Raw genomic sequence first — 18,406 nt, forward strand, 5'->3', positions numbered from 1 at the left:
GAGAAAGGTTTTTTCCCCCTATTTCTCCGGCATAAAAATTTGTTTTCTTTGTAAGCAGTTCATTGATTTCATAAATGCAATACAGTATAGTTTTTTTATACATAATATAAAGGTAAAAAAAGAATATGTGCAGTGTTATCTTCATTTTAGATGTCAAAAGGGTTCTGTGGCTCCCAATGTTTTTTTTTTCTGTGAGAAACGGGTCCAAGTGGCTCTTTGAGTGTTTAAGGTTGCTGATCCCTGAATAAGACCATTCATAGTAGCCTGTATTTAATCACATTAAGGCTTTTGTCCATGCTCATTGTAATGTAAAATGCAGTGATATATGGATGAAGTGATTAGAAGAATGTATAACATATTCTAGGCAAAAAAAGTATGCCAGATGAAAGGAAAGCTGGCTCTTGGGAAGCATCTGAAGTGAAATAAAATGATTCTAAGCAACTTTGGTTTTCCTTAGACATAGTAAGCAACAATGTCTTAAAGAAATCTAAAGTCTAAAGGTTAAATCATGGCAAGTGGACTAATTTTTTAAAAAAATAGCCTTAAAGAAATTAAATGGTTCAGAAAATATACTTTTCAGGATTTACACATACTTTGTCCCTCATCCGTGCATGTATGCAGAAAACATTGCTTATTCTGATAAGCAATAAGTTACATGTGGATAAAAGAGATTCTACAAGCCTCTCACACTACCATGCTGTTTGGGGTATGTTAAGATTTAATTAATTATGTGTGTTATTTGAAGTGTGTTAGATGGAATATAATGTAAGACATGTAACTGATAAAAGTAAAAATGTGTAATTTTTTTATATTTCATTTGTCAACAGGTATGAATTAAAAATACTGTCCAAATAGATGAGGAATTGGATTAGATAGTTTGGTCACTGCATTAAAGAACAAAAGAATAAAACAACTAAAAAAAAACAGAATGTATAATAAGATTTCTTTTTAACAAAATAAGCTGTTAATCTGTTTTTATATAGTCAATACTGCATGGATTGAATTTTTTGTTCAGTCTGATCTAAGAATTGCAGTTTTATTTTTAAATGATATATCCCATGGTGTATCTTCTCTAATCTCACCCACCACAGCTTTTGTGAAAACTACTTTAATCTTTGCCCTAAAATCACATTCAAGATTGATGCCACTTGAATTTTTTGTACCAATATCTAGAGAATGCAACTCCTAAAAACTGTGAAGTACTTTTTTTCTTTTAAAAAAGATGCTGCATTATTTTAAACAAGTTTGTTCATGTTTCATGTCTTTCATAAAAAAATTTTTTACAAAGGAATTTGTTTCAGTAAATGCACAAAGTTACTCAAAATTTGTTTCTGCATAATAATATGCTATTGTTTCAAATATGGATGCATATATAGGAGAATGGGAAAAACCAAACCAAACTGTTTCTGATTTCAAAAAGTTTATTTATAAGAAAGGTATTTTTCTCCCAATAGTAAACACAAAATCATTTGCTCAAATTTAAACAACCACCTTTCCTTGAGATTGGAATTTCATCTTTTTTAACTGAAAACAAATCTGACAAAATGTCCCTCCCTCTCAGCTAAGCCTAAAGAAATTAAGTACAGTACCTTTGAATTGCAGTGGGCAAGAGACTAAAAATTGATAAAATTTATAATGTACAAGTATAAAAATATGTTACTCAAGGTACAGACTAATAATTTAATAGCTTTTGGCCATTTTATAAGTATCTGGAAATGGAACAGATATGTGTCCTGCTCCTGTTACAAGAGGTAGGATTCCTGCATTTGGTACAACATTCCATGAGAGAGTCAAAGTGACGTTCCTGTTGCCCCTGTAATTAGAAGAAACAGTTAAGTACTTTAAGTTACAAGAAAAGCTACAGTAAGTAAAATGATGTATAACTGCTATGCAAATATTCAAAAAGGATGTCATGAAATGGCATTTGTGTAAGGGCCCCTCCTCAAAGTGTTGAGTAATCAATGTTTCCAGAACACTTGGTATGGTTGATTCAAGGGTTTTCATGACTTCTGTCTGTATACAAACAAGTACATATACCCAAGAATGCCCTTGAAGCAACTCAACCTTTGTCAGACCTTTGAGAAGCACTTTGCTTGTGACTGTACAGTTCGTGAAACATGCCTTCATATCCTTTGCATAGCCTTATTATGCATGTCATCATAAAAATTCATTAATTCAATTTAACAAGAATTTGATTATAAACTGTAACGTTCAGTTTTCATACTGAGAAACTTGAAAACTGAATCTCATTATTGTGGCCCTGTAACACAGAGGAGCTCACTAGACATTCAAGATTTATAGTCAGGTTAATATTAATAGCAAGTTCTGTAACGTAAACTTATACTTAACTTAAACTTGTGTAAGTTATATTAGCGATACAGTAGATACTTGCAACATTTATAAATATATGGTCAGCATATAGTGAATTATCTCAAAAAAAAGAGTATCTATTTACAGGTAATCCTCAGTTAATGACCACTCATTCAATGACTGTCCAAAGTTATGACAGTGCTGAACAATGGCACTTATGACTAGTCCTTGAAGTTTGAGACGTCCCAGCACAACAGCCGTTATGTGATCGCAATCCAGGTGCTTGGCAACCAGCTTGCACTCTTGACAATTGCAGTGTGCCAGGGTCACATGATTACCATTTGTCACCTTTCCTGTCAGATTCCCACAAGCAAAATTAATGGGGAAGATGGCAGGAAGGTTTTAAGTCACTCCTGCAAGCTGTTCTCACTCCTACACTTTATCTCCTGATGAGCCTGGCTATGAATTACAATTCTGCACCCACCTGCCTGCCAGCCACACTTTTGCAGCACTGCAGCAGTTATCGCTGCACCTTCCTACAGGCAGCACTAGCCATCCCTGGCCCAGCTATGCTTATGCTTGCAACTTCCTGCTGGCTTACCTATTGACCTTACTTGTTGGAAGCTGGCAAGAAGGTCCTTGCTTAATGACCTGTGATCCTTGCTTAACAACAGCAATGGGGACTGCCAGAATTGTTATTGCTAAGTGATATAATCGCATGATGTTGCACTTTATAAGTGCATTGCTTAGCAATGAAAATTCCAGTCCCAATTATTGTTCTTAAGGATTAGATATACCGGTATTCCAATGAAGAGGCACAGATGTAATAGAAATATACAGTTGAAGACTGTTTATAGTTTTATCCTGGGGTACATATATCACAAATATATATCAATAAATAACGTAAGGTGAAATTTACTCACTTGAGGCCATTTCCATCATCAAAGAAAAAGTATTTTGATTTCATATCTTTCAAAAGCAGCTTTGGGCTATCTCCTCTCAAGATAATTTTGTCCCAAAGGACAACTTGATTCAATGCCTACAATTAAAACTAAAAGTTATTATCAACAAAACCAATATAAAGTATATTTCTTAAGAAAACAGAATACAGAAACATTTTGTTTTTGTTCATAGTACAATTTTAAATAAAGTCAGCTAATAAGTGCAATGTAGAAGTGCACTTGGAAGTGAAACATAAAACAGGATTAATCTGCAATTTTTAAATCTTTTCTGCAAGATTTAAAGTAATTCAAAGTAAATTAAGCAAATATATTTATATCAAGCTATATGGAACCACTGAAACAGAGGCAGAAAAGTTTTTTTGAAGGACTTCCTATCCATGTGTGTATGTGTGTGCATTGGCAATTGAGGGCTGAAGGGACATATTCTAAATAATGATAATTAAAAATAGGTACATAAAACCTTTAAAAAGAAGGAAAAATGCACTGCTAAAAATCTTCTTACTAATGTATTGTTTTCTCACTTATTTGCTTTTCTTTGCGATATTATTATTTTATATCTTTTATATGCATAGTTTACCTTCAATTGTTTTAATACCTTTTATAAGCTGGTTTTATGCTCATTTTCTAGATAAAAATCAATAAAATTGTTATTTAAAAAAAACAAAGGAAGCCACATGCAATTTGCAGGTTACTCTTGTACTCTTGAAGTGCAGATTTTCTAGGACCGTTAAAAGCTGAGAAGTAATTCTTGAAAATATTATCTTAAGAGTTTCTAGAAATAGAGTTGTTTTTCTGAGCCAAAAAATAACTACTACATATTTCAGCAGAACTGTAGCATCAACACACAGATTAAAAATGTTTCATCTAGCATACACCGTTGTCTCATATACATTGTTATGTATACATTGTATTTCTCTGAATATATAGAGATGGTTGAGTTTACATATAACAACAGCAGCCATACTTTTTTCTATATGATTTCCCTAGGACAGTGATGGCGAACCTTTTAGAGACCAAGTGCCCAAACTGCAACCCAAAACCAACATGTATCGTCAGATGCCAGGTAGATGTGGCCCATTGGGTGGGCGTGACCCATTGGGTGGGCATGACTGCAGAAGTAACAGCAGACTGGGTGTGACTAAAAAGTTCAATAAATCAATTCCAACTTTGTGAGATCTTTTTTTTTCCGCGAGAACTTGAAATTGATTGATTGATTGAATCTTTTTTTTTTTTGCACATGGTGGCGGAGGGCTAAAGTGAAAAGGTTTTATAAAATCCAGCTGAAGGCCTAGGACTGGGGCGACAGTGTGCGTGCCCACAGAAAGAGCTTTGCATGCCACCTGTGGCACAGGTGCCAGAGGTTCGTCACCATGGTCCTAGGAGGATGGTAAAAAATCAATAAAGAAATAAACTAAGTACTTAATGCTAAATCTTTGTGAAGCATATGGACCAAGTCTAACAGAAAGCTATTTTCTATTATAATTTCTAACAGAAAGCAAAAATAGTTTTCTATTCAAAATTATAAATAATGTATATTATTGTCATATTATTTATTGTAACAATATAATAAAGTATATTATTGATTTATTACTTATATAAATCATTAATAATTTGTATATGTGGGTGTACATATATACAGACACACACAAATATATAAAAATAAACATATTAAAGGTATAGTAGGAAGTGAGCACAGAATATAATACTAAAATATAGATAAGACATGTTTAAGAAATGGAGTTTGTTTTTAAAAAACACTGATGCAACAACTACTAATTCACATATAGAAAGATTAAAATAAACTGCAATTTTCTGTCATAGGTTTGCTGCAGCTCTTAAGCAGTTAGCTTTAGCAAACAATTAAAAGGGTATCAAAGAACAGATTATTTACTCTTCTCTTTTCTAAAACTAAGTTTTACCAACTTTCAATGGTAACTGCTATTTAAATTAATAAGTCCTAGAATTATATATTAACCCTATTTGTTTTGATATTAGTATAAATGTGAGCACTATGAAAAACTATTACAGTAGGTGTAGCTTTCTGAAGGTTGTTTACATTATTCAGCAAATAAAATTAAATGTTTACACATTCACTGTGCAAATACAGCTGTTATCTGGCAAAATGTACAAAAGTATGGAAGCATCATTTAAGACAGTTTTTTTCTAAAGAAAGGTATTTCTTATAAAGAAAAGAAACAATGGCATTGGAAAATTATAATAAATGAAGAAAAGTTAGAAATAGTTGCAATGATCCTAAAACTAAAATCATGATTCAAACCATAATATTGTAAACAGAAATATTACATATTAATTAATTAAATTGATATGCCATCCATTTTCCCAATAAATCAGGGTGGACTGCAGATTGTAAAAAAATAGAAAAGCAGTTAAAAATTTAAAACTATGCAAATTAAAGTTTTAAAACTATATAGAAGTCTGTTTTTATAAGACCACTTGAAGCAAGGGTCTCCAACCTTTCCGGCTCAGTGGACTGTTGGTTGTCGCAGTGGGGGAGGGCAAGAGGGGATGGTTTCATGTGTGCACTACTTTCACAAATGCAGGTTTGGCCCAGTTCTGAATGGACTGTGGCCCGGCACTTGGCTGCGGCCTGAGGGTTGGGGACCCCTGACTTGAAGGATTAAAAGGCTAATCTCTATCATACAAAATGTTGTTGTCCTTTCTGATTAAGATAACCATGATTTAAATTTTTGAAACAGAAGTTAGATGGTATTGTAATGCCAATACATGAAATCCAAATTGCTTTCTTTCTATTAAGACATCTCTTCAAACAGTATTCAAGCTAGAGCTGTCAGGTAAGTTAAAAACTTTCAGAATATGGATAAACTTTTATATACATTTTATAGTTTACTTTTGTAAGTCACCCAGAGTTGCTGACAATGAGTGGGCAGCCATATAAATTCTCTTAAATAAGTAGTCAAATGGTGCAAATGAAAATGATGCAAATTACAATGCATCATAGGTAATAGCCTGTCAAAGAACAACCTCAAAATATAATCAACCACTGCTTTTTAGTTATTGCCAGAATATGTTCTAAGGTTTATTTTGATGATTAAGGAGAATGTAAGAAGTAAAATAACTGTCCATGTATTATTGTTATGAAGACCAGTAATTCTAATAGCATGAAATCTAGTATGATTTCCCATTTATTCACTGTTAAATGCACACTTACATTGTTCTTTGTTGAATATTCTGCTGATAAATATAGAAATAACTGTTTCACGTTCCAATCAAATATACTTTGCAGATGTGAAAAAGATAAGGAACATATGCTGTTTCAGAATATGACTCTTTTCAAAACATTCCCATTCAGTACAAATCTCAACAAGCCAAGCTGCTATTTAAAGAAAAAAAACCATATACAGAGATTGGCAAGCCTGTATACATTATTTGAACTCGAAGCATTCCAACAAGCCCTAAAGCCCTGCTGGTTACAAGCTGGTAGAACAGAGAAAGTGCTCACTAGAAGTATACAAAATACTCACTAGAAGTATACAAAATTAAGAATGAGAACTTTGAATGTTATGAATTTAGAAGATACTGTCCACAATTTTACTTTGATTTGGGAACTGAAAAAGACCATTTTATTACACAGTGCTTTGAGCACTCTAACAATAAAACAGCAAGTAGATCTGTTCCTGCCATTGGTTAGACCTAGTTGAAGGGAAAAGGAGGGAAGCATGAGAATCATTATGTACTTAAAAAAGACTGTTATCTACTTGGTTATTAAGATTATTAAGATTATTATTTTTCAATTTATCTGCTTTTTGAATTCATTGTTATTTTTTTACTTCTTTGCTACTTGCTATTTACAATGAATGCAATTATTTTTCCTGCTGTTTTTTTCCAGACATGATTAACAACAATGCTATTAAGTTGATGAGCTTTCAAGCTGCCGTATGCAAATCTGTGTTACTTTGTTCACTGAGAAAGTATATACAGTGTAAGCATGATCATTAGGAAAAAGCCCCCAAAGCAATAGTGAAAGAAATGAATATTGGTGGTATATTGTCCACTAAACTTGCATTGAAATAAATCTTCTACTACTGCATCTTTGCGTATTCAGTTCTATGGTTATGATTTCAAAGAATTATGCCTAACTATTGCTTCCAACTTTATTTATGAGGAAGCAAAACCCAAGTTTTTATCTATGGTAGAACACTCAACATAAGACTTAAAGTACAACCAATTTGAAACTCCTTTTCCATAAGCATCTGAATGGACCGTCATGTTTGAAATTAAAAACATTGTGTGAAATCATATTCACACATTAATATTCACATCTGTCCATTTTGGAGGCAGTGTTTCTCCCACTGCTTGCTACAAATGAAGGAAGTAGAGTTGATTCTGTTCTGTTGAAGCCAATAAGACATTCTACCCGTTTAATAGTAACATTTGTCATAAAGGATATCTGCACTAATGTCAAAAGTAATGATTCCGAGGTCACTTCTTTCACCTGGTCCAGTGAAATCTTCTACATTTTTTCTACAAAATAAAATAAAAGTATTATTCAATATTATTCATGTATTCCTTTCTAACATTGTCTCTTTTAGATGTAATTTATTCTATGTTAAATAGCCCTAAATAATGTAATATTTCTTTGTAGATTACAAAAATAATTTGTAAAATATCTTAGATAAAATATTTCTTATAATCAACAAGTAATTGATCATAAATATCCAGTATAATGAACACAATGTAAATTGCTAGTTAATTGGGAATCAACATTAAATTAAGGAGCTCTGTAAAAAAAAAAACTATTCAAAACATGCCAAGTAAATGTGAATTCAGTATATGTGATATCCATGTATATAATTTAGTTTTCTTAGCACTTATTTATACTTCTTACTAATACAATTACTATACCATGAGAATCTGGACATATTTTTATCTTTTTCATCCGAATGGCTCGCTATAAGAAAATATCATAAATGTATTTTCTCTGCATTTCCATCACTTAATTGATGTAATGCAGTTAACACAACACACTTTAACAATGTTATGTATATGAGATCTGAAATCCAGTTCATAAGGGTGTCTACTGAAATTTTCAGAAAAGTGTATCTAAATAGGTTTTATTTTGCTAGTGAAACAAGATATTTTGTTACAAAGTAACATTCAACATCTTACACTTTTCCAACTTCTTAGAAACTGGGCTATGCTTAGCAAATAAGCTGTCAAATATAAACAGCAACTGATGTTTTTAAACTGAACTGCCTTTCTGTGCATCCACTCTCAAGGGAGTTTGCCAGAAGGCAGATTACAGCACTGGAAGGTTCGTGTTGTTCATTCATTGGCTTAAAGAAAAAGGAAATGACAGAACAGGAAGAAAAGGCCACACTTATGAAACTGACAATCTAGAAGAAAATTAGATTAAGACCTTAGTGACAGCAAATAGAGAACTAGAGTAGTTTGCAAGAGCAATATTAAGAATTCCTTTAAATGTGAACTAAGCAGCTACGTATTAAAGGAGTGGAATAACATTTAACAGTCAATAATCAAACAGGAGAAGACGCTAATCTCAAAATTATTCTCCATCAACAGCAACTCCTGTGAGACTATATAAAGGCTTTATATTAAAAGCAAGCACCAGGACAAGAAGAGAGATTTAGAAAACGGGTTAAACAAAAGGGGGCGGGTTACTCCACAATACAACTCGGCACCCGGAAAAGTCAGGTCACTCTGACAGCTGGAGCAGCCAAGCATCATGGCTCCATAAAGACTAACAAACGCCCTAAAGAATTCATTAGTTTTTGAGATGCTGCCAAAGTCTTCGGCGCATTCACCCTTCTCAGCCAGGGGCCGCTGAAAAGCAGAAATGCGCATCCCATCCTGTTTTCCCTCCATGTCCCCCTCTTCACGCCGGAACATGGGCTGCTGGTTCCCATCTCCGGAGACAGAGAAGGGCCGACTGTGACGTTGCCCTCCCTCATTCACACACTCACAGCATGACACGGGAGACGGCGATGCTGACTGGCACGGAGCGCTCTTTGAAAGCAGTGGTGATGAAGCAGCCGAAGGTCAGCGCCGCCATCACGCTCAGCGAGAAGGCGAAGAGCGAGTTGGCTCGAGTTAGGACGGTGTTCATCTCCCCGCTGTCCCTCCAGCCCTCACAACACACACGCGTACGAGCGAGCAATTGCCCGCTTTTTCTTGCTCTTTGGGCCGGCCAGGCCTCAGCTCTGGAGGAACGGAGACGGGTGGGTGGGTCGGTAGGCAGGCAAGCTCGAGTTAGGGAGAAACACGAGGACCTGAATCCGAAAGGAGAAGGCTGCTGCCGGGACGGCCGCTGTCCACGATTGAAGAGAAAGGGAGGCCCAACGCAGCACCTTGCCTGGTAACGAACCCGCCCATCCACCCCGCGAGAGGAGGGCCCAAAGAGCACCCGTCCGCCTCAGCCCGCCCATGGGCGGAATATCCCCTCTCGATTCCACTGCCTACAAGTCCCATGAGCCTCAGCAACCATCGTTCGCTCTACTTCCTCCATAGAGATGAGAAAGTTAGAGTGACAGGAAGTCTGCCTGAGGCGAAATACTGCTTTTGAGCAGTATTGACGCCGAATTGAGGGAACAAGCTTTGCCAGATCGGGAAATCCGTTGTATTTGCCCTTGATACAGCCCAAAGTTTATTTTTGAGATTGCTTGCTACGCTGCTGTCCGAATGTACGAAGGTTGAGTTCTTAACAGCATTCCCCAAGCCTGTACCGGCGGTGGGGGGAAAGCAATGTCAAATAATTTTGGAATGATTGCTAAGAAAACTAAATACTCCAACGCATTAAGTAATCCTAAACGGAAATCTAATTGGAGACTATTTTTAGCCAAATTCATTTGGAAGGCGCTAATTGGAGCAGATGGAATTACGCTAGTTTCTCTACACCGCCTGGATAGCCTGTGAATTGCCTCTCTCCTTCGGAAACAGGTGCTGCCGGGTGCAGCATCGCAATGGAAAGTTCATCCCCTTGCGACACAAGAGGCTCTTAACTGCCTTGCTCTTATTTATTTGCGGGATGCTACTCGAAAGACGCTGGGTGTAGCTTATTGGAAATACGGGGAGGACAATACTAAGCATTGCATGCCTCAACTTAAAACAGCAGGCGGGGCTTATTGTAAAGTTCTGGTTGAACTCCCCCCCCCCCCGCCATGTTCTCTGCTGCAGCAAGCCAGTTAATAAAGTAGACATTGAAATGGCAAGTTTTCGACAGGGGACGCTGCTACCTATATTTCTCAGCACAATAAAAGGCGTTTTAAAAATGAAATCTGACTTCAGCTTAGGTTTGGAGAGTTTGGTTGCAAGCTTACTAAATAATGAAACTCTATATTTCTTTTAAAAACATATTTTCCATACAGCACTGCAAGGCATTAATACTGTAATGCTCGTATCAAAAATAACTGGAAATCGAATATGGACGCAAATTGTTCTCCAGGAACCGGTGGTCCTATCTTTCTGCTTGCCAAAGTAAGTGTTAATCTATGAGAAGAAAAATGGGGGAAGGGGTGACTCACAAATATAAAGCAAAGATAAAGTAGATTTTATACTTAACTCTATTTTTTTTCAATCTTTCAGGAGTTATCCAGAAAATCTGGAAAATGCTGCAGTGGTGAATTAATATAGAGTAAACATATTTTAGCGGAATAATTCCAAATAACACCTGATGGTAGCAAAGAAATGCAGAAAACTATTAGTTGCCATCTCCTGTTGCTCTGGAGATTACAACTCAGATAGATTGTCTTAACATACCTAAAGTTTTGCTAGCAGAGACACAGTACTTTGCCTTCTTATTTATATATTAAAACAGTAATGTTTAGCTATGGGTTTTGATCTGGCTATGATTACATATCCAAGCTACAGGAAAACCTTCAATAACATCTCAAAGGAATTGTCTTTTCTAAGAAGACAAAGTCAGAGCACACAACAAACATAATTACAGATGCACATTGATAATAGCCTGTAGGCCAGAGTACAGAGCAGGAAGCAGAACTAAGGACCACTAGAAAGGAAAATATTCCAACATTTTTCAAATATAGAGAGGAACCTAATGGGGGGGGGAGAGAAAGAGCTCTCACAAAATTCCATGTGGCATGATACACCAGCAAACAATTTCCTTGCTACTCAGCCAGTAACAGATGGAAACTGAGTGGAACAATAGACATAAGATATTGATGACAGCTGACTTGTACATTCTTAGGACTATAGTCAAAACATATCTGTGTGTGTGTGATTCTGCAACAAATTATGTTTGTGATGTACTGCAAGAAAAAAAGTGTTCGTCCTTGGCCATCAGCGGAGTGTCCAAGAACACAGAGAATAGTGGCTTTTCTGTATCTGGAAAGAATAATTAGGTCCAATCTTTCAAGAAGATTTTTCTGAAGTTTGTTGAGAGGGATGAACATTAGAATATTTTTAGAGAAAACATATCCATAGAGTTTCAGAAGAAATGGTTAATTCTCTGTGATATTTCAGTTAGTTTTTTTTTCTTGGAGCAATTTCCTCTTCATTCTGGTGAATATTAATTGTCCTGCTTTCCACTACAGTCATAGCTTGAGACAATTTTACTTTTGTTGTCCTTAACTTATTTTCCATGTTTCAGCTGCTTTTCCGCCCTGAAATTTGCAGAAAAGTCCAAAATAAAATTGGTGTCATGCTTTTTTTTTAAAAAAAAAAAGGGTAGCTAAGAGCCTAAATTTATTTTTTCTGTGACCTTCATCTCATTAAAAGCCTCCTTTCTTCACCACATATAGGTAGTTCTCAGTGTGTGATTACAATTAAGCCCAACATTTATGTTGCAAGCAAGACATTTGTTAAGTGAGTTTTGCCCCATTAATGATTTTTTGTGTTACAGTTGTTAAGTGAATCACTACAATTAAGTTAGTAACATGGTTCTTAAGTGAATCTGGCTTCCCCATTAACTTTGCTTGTCAGAAAGTTGCAAAAGGTGATCACATGTCCCTGGGACACTGCAACAGTCATAAATAAGAGTCAGTTGCCAAGTGTCTGAATTTGATCACATGACTATGGGAATGCTGAATAGTCATAAATGTGAAAAATTGTTGAAAACATGGTCACTAAACAAACTGTTGTAAGTTGAAGATTATCTGTATAGATTGCAGTCAGTCATCTTGTCTCCCAGTGATGATAATAAGGTATAAAATATGCAGATTTTTTAATGATAAATAACAGTCCCTAAGGTTTATTTTTAAATATTTTACCTTCCAGAAGTTTGGCTGGCAGTTTTGATTAAGCCACTTTACATATGTTGAAACACAATTCTGTGTAGTTAAATCTTCACTTGGAAATCCCATGCTTTCTGCAAAGAGTGAAGCTTTATAGAAAATAACAAGTGTTAAGTATTCCTGGCAGTTAATATTTGATGTTACTGTATATGTACATCCTATGAATCCATAGTATATAACTTTTAAATTGTTATACTTCTGTACATGTTCTTGTCACCTATTGGTCACAGACCATGGAGGCTGAGAGACTACATGTTCTGTCCTCCCAGAAAAGACACAATAAAAGGTAATATGCTATCACCTGTCCTTTTGATCTGATATTGCTGGAATGCTTGGCAACTATTGCTCCAAGACAGAATTATGCAAACATGTCAAATAAAGAACAGCTTGGGATAAAGGGGAATGAAATCATAAAGGCATTGGAACTATGATTTACCCTTTAACTACTGAAGTGGATTTCCCTTATTAAGACAAATTTTATGCCTGAAGAAAGCTGTATATTATGCAAATGCAGTATATTCTCTTTTCTCTGCTTTCCAAATGTACTAGTGGTGAATTCCTTTGCTTACAGTTCATGGAACATTACTAGAGAAAATTTATATTGAAGTTGGAATAGAAACAATCCTTCCACAAGTGCTTTTCTCACTTTAAAGTCTCCTTAAAGTAAAACTAATGCACAATATTAAAATATATAATTAAAATAATACCTAAGTATAATCAATTATAAAAAATACTAATCTTCTGAATGTACATTTCAAAATATACATTTTAACCCATGAAAATTTTGTAATTATAGTCTAAATTAATTCCTCTAGTGATTTTCATTGATTAAAGCATATTGTTTTCTGTCTCATGCTGTTTGACAATCAGACTTTCTGTCAGCAAATGAATTGATTTTAATTACATGTCATTAAATTAATGTTCACTCTTGGCAACCATATAGAGTCATATTCTTCAAGACATCTGTTTCGAACCGTGTCCGTCAGTGTTCCCATCACGGCTATAATTAAGTGGATCTATTTTGCTCTTTCTCTTTCTACCTTTCCCTACCTTTTAAAAAGAGCTAGGTTTTTGCACAATTTGTTCAGAATATAATAACTGGACCTCCTGATTTGTACTGAGTGAGAATTTTAATAATAATAATAATAATAATATAATAATAATAATAATAATAATAATAATAATAATAATAATAATAATAAGTTGGAAGGGACTTTGGAGGTCATTGAGTCCAACCCCCTGCTCAGGCAGGAACCCTACACCATTTCAGACAAATGGCTGTCCAGTCTCTTCTTAAAAACTTCCAGTGTTGGAGCATTCACCGCTTCTGGAGGCAGGTGGTTCCATTAGTTAATTGTTCTAACTGTCAGGAAATTTCTCCTTAGTTCTAGGTTGCTTCTCTCCTTGATCAGTTTCCATCCGTTCTTCTTGTCCTGCCTTCAGGCACCTTGGAGAATACCTTTACTCCTTCTTTGTGGGAGCCCCTGAGATATTGGAACATTGCTATCATGTCCCCCCCTTGTCCTTCTCTTCATTAAACTAGACATACCCAATTCCAGCAACCATTCCTCATATGTTTTAGCCTCCAGTCCCCTAATCATCTTTGTTGCTCTTCTCTGTACTCTTTCTAGAGTCTCAGCATCTTTTTTACATCGTGGTGACCAAAACTGGATGCAGTATTCCAAGTGTGGCCTTACCAAGACATTGTAAAGTGGTATTAATACTTCACATGATCTTGATTCTATCCCTCTGTTAATGCAGCCCAGCACTGTGTTGGCTTTTTTGGCAGCTGCAGCACAGTGCTGGCTCATATTTAAGTGATGTCCACTATGACTCCGAGATCCCTCTCACAGTTACTACTATTGAGCAAGGTACCCCCTATACTATACCTGTACATTTGTTTTTTCTTGCCTAAATGTAGAACCTTACTTTTTTCACCATTGAATTTCATTTTGTTAGATAGCGCCCAGTGTTCAAGTCTGTCCAGGTCCTCCTGTATCTTAAGCCTGTCTTCTGGAGTGTTGGCTATTCCTGCCAGCTATTCCTGTCATCTGCAAATTTGATAAGTTCCCAATCTATTCCCCTCGTCCAAATCATTGATGAAGATGGTGAAGAGCACTGGGCCTAGAAGAGAGCCCTGTGGCACCCCATTACACACTTCCCTCCATGTAGATGTAGTTGCATTGAGGACCACACGCTGAGTACAGCCGGTCAGCCAGCTACGAATCCATCTGGTGGTGATGCTGTCTAACCCACATTTTTCTATCTTATCGAGTAGTAGGTTGTGATCTACTTTATCAAATGCCTTACTGAAGTCCAAGTAAATTATATCCACAGCATTCCTCTGATCCACTAATTTTGTCACTTAGTCAAATAATGCAATAAGATTTATCTGGCATGATCTGTTGGCTTTTAGTAATGACTTTGTTTGCCTCTAGGTGTTCGCTGATTCGTTGTTTGATTATCTTTTCCAGAATCTTCCCAGGTATTGAGGTCAGGCTGATAGGTCTGTAATTTCCTGGATCCATTTTTTTTCCTTTTTTGAAGATGGGAACTACATCAGCTCTTTTCCAGTCCTCTGGTAGTTCCCCAGTGCTCCAAGATCTTTGAAAAATATAGTTCAGTGGTTCTGAGATCACATTTGCCAGTTCCTTGAGAACCTTGGGGTGTAATCCATCTGGTTCTGGTGATTCGAATTCGTCTAGGCTGGACAGGTGCTCACCTATCATTTTCTTGCCTATCTTAACTTGTGTTTCTATACTGTTTTTTATGCAAAAAACGAGTCAAATAGTTCTGCTTTCTCCCTATTGCTAGTCACCTTCTTACCACTTTCACCCACTAATGGACCAATCGTTTCCTTCACTTTTTTCTTGTTTTTTACATGTTGAAAGAAGCTTTTTTTGTCATTTTTGACTTTGGTTGCAAGCCTTAGTTCATTTTGAGCCTTGGCTTTCCTCACTTCATCTTTGCAGGCTCGGGCTATTTGTTGATTTTCTGATTTAGCTATGTGCCCCTCTTTCCACTTTCTACACTTGTCCTTTTTATCTTTCAATTTGTCAGAGAGTTCTTTATGCAGCCATGCTGGTTTCTTTTGAGATTTATTCTGTGATCCATTAATTTGTTTGCTTGGCTATTCATAATATGTTGATAGTAAGTCCCAAAGGCAGAAGATATCCACCACAATAGCTTTGTTGTTAGCTCTTAGGCTGGTAACCACACCTTTTGTCATTACTTTGGTCTTCTTTTATTTAATTTTTCCCTAATATTTTACTGTGTTCTTTAACTTCTGTTAAAGTTCAGCAGCTTAAGTTGCAAGGAAAATTTCATTTTGAAGAGTTCCATACACATTTAAAAAGTTATACTAAAGTAAGCAGTAGAATTCAGCCAAAAAGATCCATTTAGCATCAATAGCCATATCATCTTTTGAGGATATTAAGGAATCATGTCCAAAATTCTGGTGAGTAAAATTAAGATGATGGAGAAAAACCATGACTATGCACAGCAATATAAGAATAGACAATCCTGCATCAGAGTCTGTATGGGTAAATCTAATTGAGAACATTCTCGTCTTGGCCAAAGATAAAAAGCAACAATACAGTGATAGCACATAAAGGGCATTTTAATATGCTTTATGCTATTCAACTGGCTATAGCTGATCAATGAAGCATAAGTTTCATGGATGCATGATACTTAAAAAGAACAACAGGAGCTAAAATAGCTTGAGAAAGAAAATTGAATGCTAGCTGAACTATGACTGAGAAAGGTATATTTTGGCTGCTCTTTCTTCTGATGTTATCTAATATAATGTAAATAATACCATTTGAGATCTTTTCTTCAACAGCACAAAACCTGATGTACTTGCACTTATCGATCCTTTTAAACTGGCACTTTATAATTGACTTCTTGAAGCTGTATGTATTCTTCAGTTAAATACCATCAACCTAGTGGGAGTGCTAGTGAACTCCATGCTATTTACAGTATAAATAATCCTCATATTTTGAGCTGCACACATCATGACCAGCTGATATTTTCTTTCCTCAGGACCAGCTGTTCCCTCGGAGTGTCTGGCTGGAGCCATATGATCTTAGCAACATATTTCAGAGCTGTTGCTAAACACTGACAAAGACTCTTGTGCAGCAATGACTGTTGTAGAGGAAAATCGGCCTTTTGCCCAACAATTATCCAATGTCTACTTTACAATACTTTCGCTTTTCTGCTTTAAACTTTTTGTAAAAATCAGCCTTGCAATACTCAGTCATTTCTATATTGTAAAGGGGAATCGTAAAGAGGCAGCAAGAATAGCTGCTGAGTTTTATGGAATTCCTCAAGGACAAGGTATGCTTCTTTCTATTATTTGTTATTACTGTTTTGCCAGGTTTATAAAAATACCTTGTTAAGCATTTTTTCTCCATACTATCCATGTTGATTTTTGTTATCTGCATTCGTACACTTGTTTTTACACTCAGAAGTATCAGTTCTCTTCATGCAATGTCCTGCTCCTGTCATGTATTGCAGACCATTTAATAGGAAAGAAGTTAAATAAAACTGATGAAATCTAATATTTCTATTCTTTTTGTATTGTAAAAATGTATTAATTAATTTTCTGTAACAATTGGCATAAAATTTCCGAAGTATAATTAATCCTCTTTTCAGTTAATATTCAGCTCAAGTTTGATTTCTATATAGTAATACTGTAATCTTTCAGAATTATTAGTGCTGAATTTAAAATAGCCAATTATTTCATTCCAATAAATTATTAGTTTCATAGGTACATTTTTGACAGTCTCTTCTCCCATAATTGCATGTAGGAACTTGGATGGGAGACTACTAGGAAATCTCAAGGCTATAGGCTGAATTGTAGACTATACATCATGAAAAAAATGCCAAGGCTTTCTTATTATTGCCAGATAAACTACCTGCATGAGTCTTTGAATTGAGGAGTCAAGCTTACTATGTAAACTAATGGAAATATACGTCTACTTTTGTCTATTGTGTTAAAATTAGCTTATGATTTAAAAACACAACAGAAATAATAATGTTTTAAATGTATATTACAATATTATTCAAAAAAGATCTGGCAAGTATATAGCATAATGATTAAAGTAGCAAGATTATAATTTATAAAAAAAAAAATACTCAGCAATCCAAACTATAAATAGACAAATAGGATAATTTATATGTAATAGGAGTATAAAATATAGGATATTTAATATTTGTGTGACAATGACCTACTCCATATGTTTGTCTTCAAGATGCAAATGAAACTTATTGCAGGTTCTTATGAACAAGCGTTGCATAGGAACTGGAAAACATCTTTCTGATTTCAATTCATGGCAGTGCCCAAAAACAAGAAATTAAAAATGATCAATTCTAATACAGTCAGATTATATAATGAATGTATTGAATTTATGAATGTTTAAGCTTTATGAAAAGATTCCTAAAAGCAATATCAATTCAAAGAGAAATTTTATCACACATATCCCAGATTCAACTCTTGATTGCTCTGAAACTTTGTGTCTCCCATTAGTAATATATTATTAGGGAATGAATCCTTTTTTTAATTATCAAAATATTGTATAGAATAGATACACAATTGGTCCTCAGTATTGCAAGAATATATCTTTTATATTTATATGTTGTTTTATAATCAACAATCCACTTTTAAAAATACAAATTTCTCCATGGCATCCAAAAATATTTTTTGTTGTTGTTAATTGCGAAGTCGTGTCCGACCCATCGCGACCCCATGGACAACGTTCCTCCAGGTCTTCCTGTCCTCCACCATCTTCTGGAGTCCATTTAAGTTCACACCTACTGCTTCAGTGACTCCATCCAGCCATCTCATTCTCTGTCGTCCCCTTCTTCTATTGCCCTCAATCTTTCCCA

The 18,406-nt window shown here is 35.3% G+C and overlaps 2 protein-coding genes and 1 long non-coding RNA gene across 9 annotated transcripts in view; 1 reads left to right on the top strand and 2 right to left on the bottom strand.

Moving 5' to 3' along the window:
• Window positions 1–1,403: 1,403 nt before the first annotated feature.
• Window positions 1,404–9,652, bottom strand: SPCS3 (signal peptidase complex subunit 3). Its single transcript, XM_039320634.1, has 5 exons — window positions 9,236–9,652; window positions 7,702–7,775; window positions 6,463–6,539; window positions 3,234–3,349; window positions 1,404–1,813 (listed from the first exon to the last, which is right to left on the bottom strand). The coding sequence occupies exons 1-5, from the start codon at window positions 9,376–9,378 to the stop codon at window positions 1,681–1,683; spliced, it is 543 nt and encodes a 180-aa protein (XP_039176568.1). The 5' UTR covers window positions 9,379–9,652; the 3' UTR covers window positions 1,404–1,680.
• Window positions 9,653–9,793: 141 nt separating this feature from the next.
• The window catches only part of ASB5 (ankyrin repeat and SOCS box containing 5), a 57,698-nt gene continuing 49,085 nt past the window's right edge, over window positions 9,794–18,406 (top strand). The window contains exons 1-5 of one of the 7 annotated variants that reach the window (XM_039320629.1): window positions 9,796–9,952; window positions 10,637–10,745; window positions 10,854–10,887; window positions 12,751–12,806; window positions 16,562–16,855. In XM_039320629.1, the coding sequence (XP_039176563.1) occupies window positions 16,660–16,855 (196 nt within the window). In that variant the 5' untranslated portion in view covers window positions 9,796–9,952; window positions 10,637–10,745; window positions 10,854–10,887; window positions 12,751–12,806; window positions 16,562–16,659. Of the gene's footprint in view, window positions 10,746–10,853; window positions 10,888–12,750; window positions 12,807–16,561; window positions 16,856–18,406 lie in introns of all 7 variants that reach the window. The other 6 variants (XM_039320627.1, XM_039320626.1, XM_039320624.1 and 3 more) reach the window with 6 other exon arrangements.
• On the bottom strand, window positions 10,814–12,742 carry LOC120297700. Its single transcript, XR_005553861.1, has 2 exons — window positions 12,497–12,742; window positions 10,814–11,890 (listed from the first exon to the last, which is right to left on the bottom strand). It is a non-coding gene; the product is annotated as an uncharacterized LOC120297700 (long non-coding RNA).

The sequence above is a fragment of the Crotalus tigris genome, unplaced genomic scaffold, assembly GCF_016545835.1.
Source record: "Crotalus tigris isolate CLP2741 ecotype Arizona unplaced genomic scaffold, ASM1654583v1 scf7180000023675.2660513, whole genome shotgun sequence".
Classification (NCBI taxonomy): Eukaryota; Metazoa; Chordata; class Lepidosauria; order Squamata; family Viperidae; genus Crotalus; species Crotalus tigris.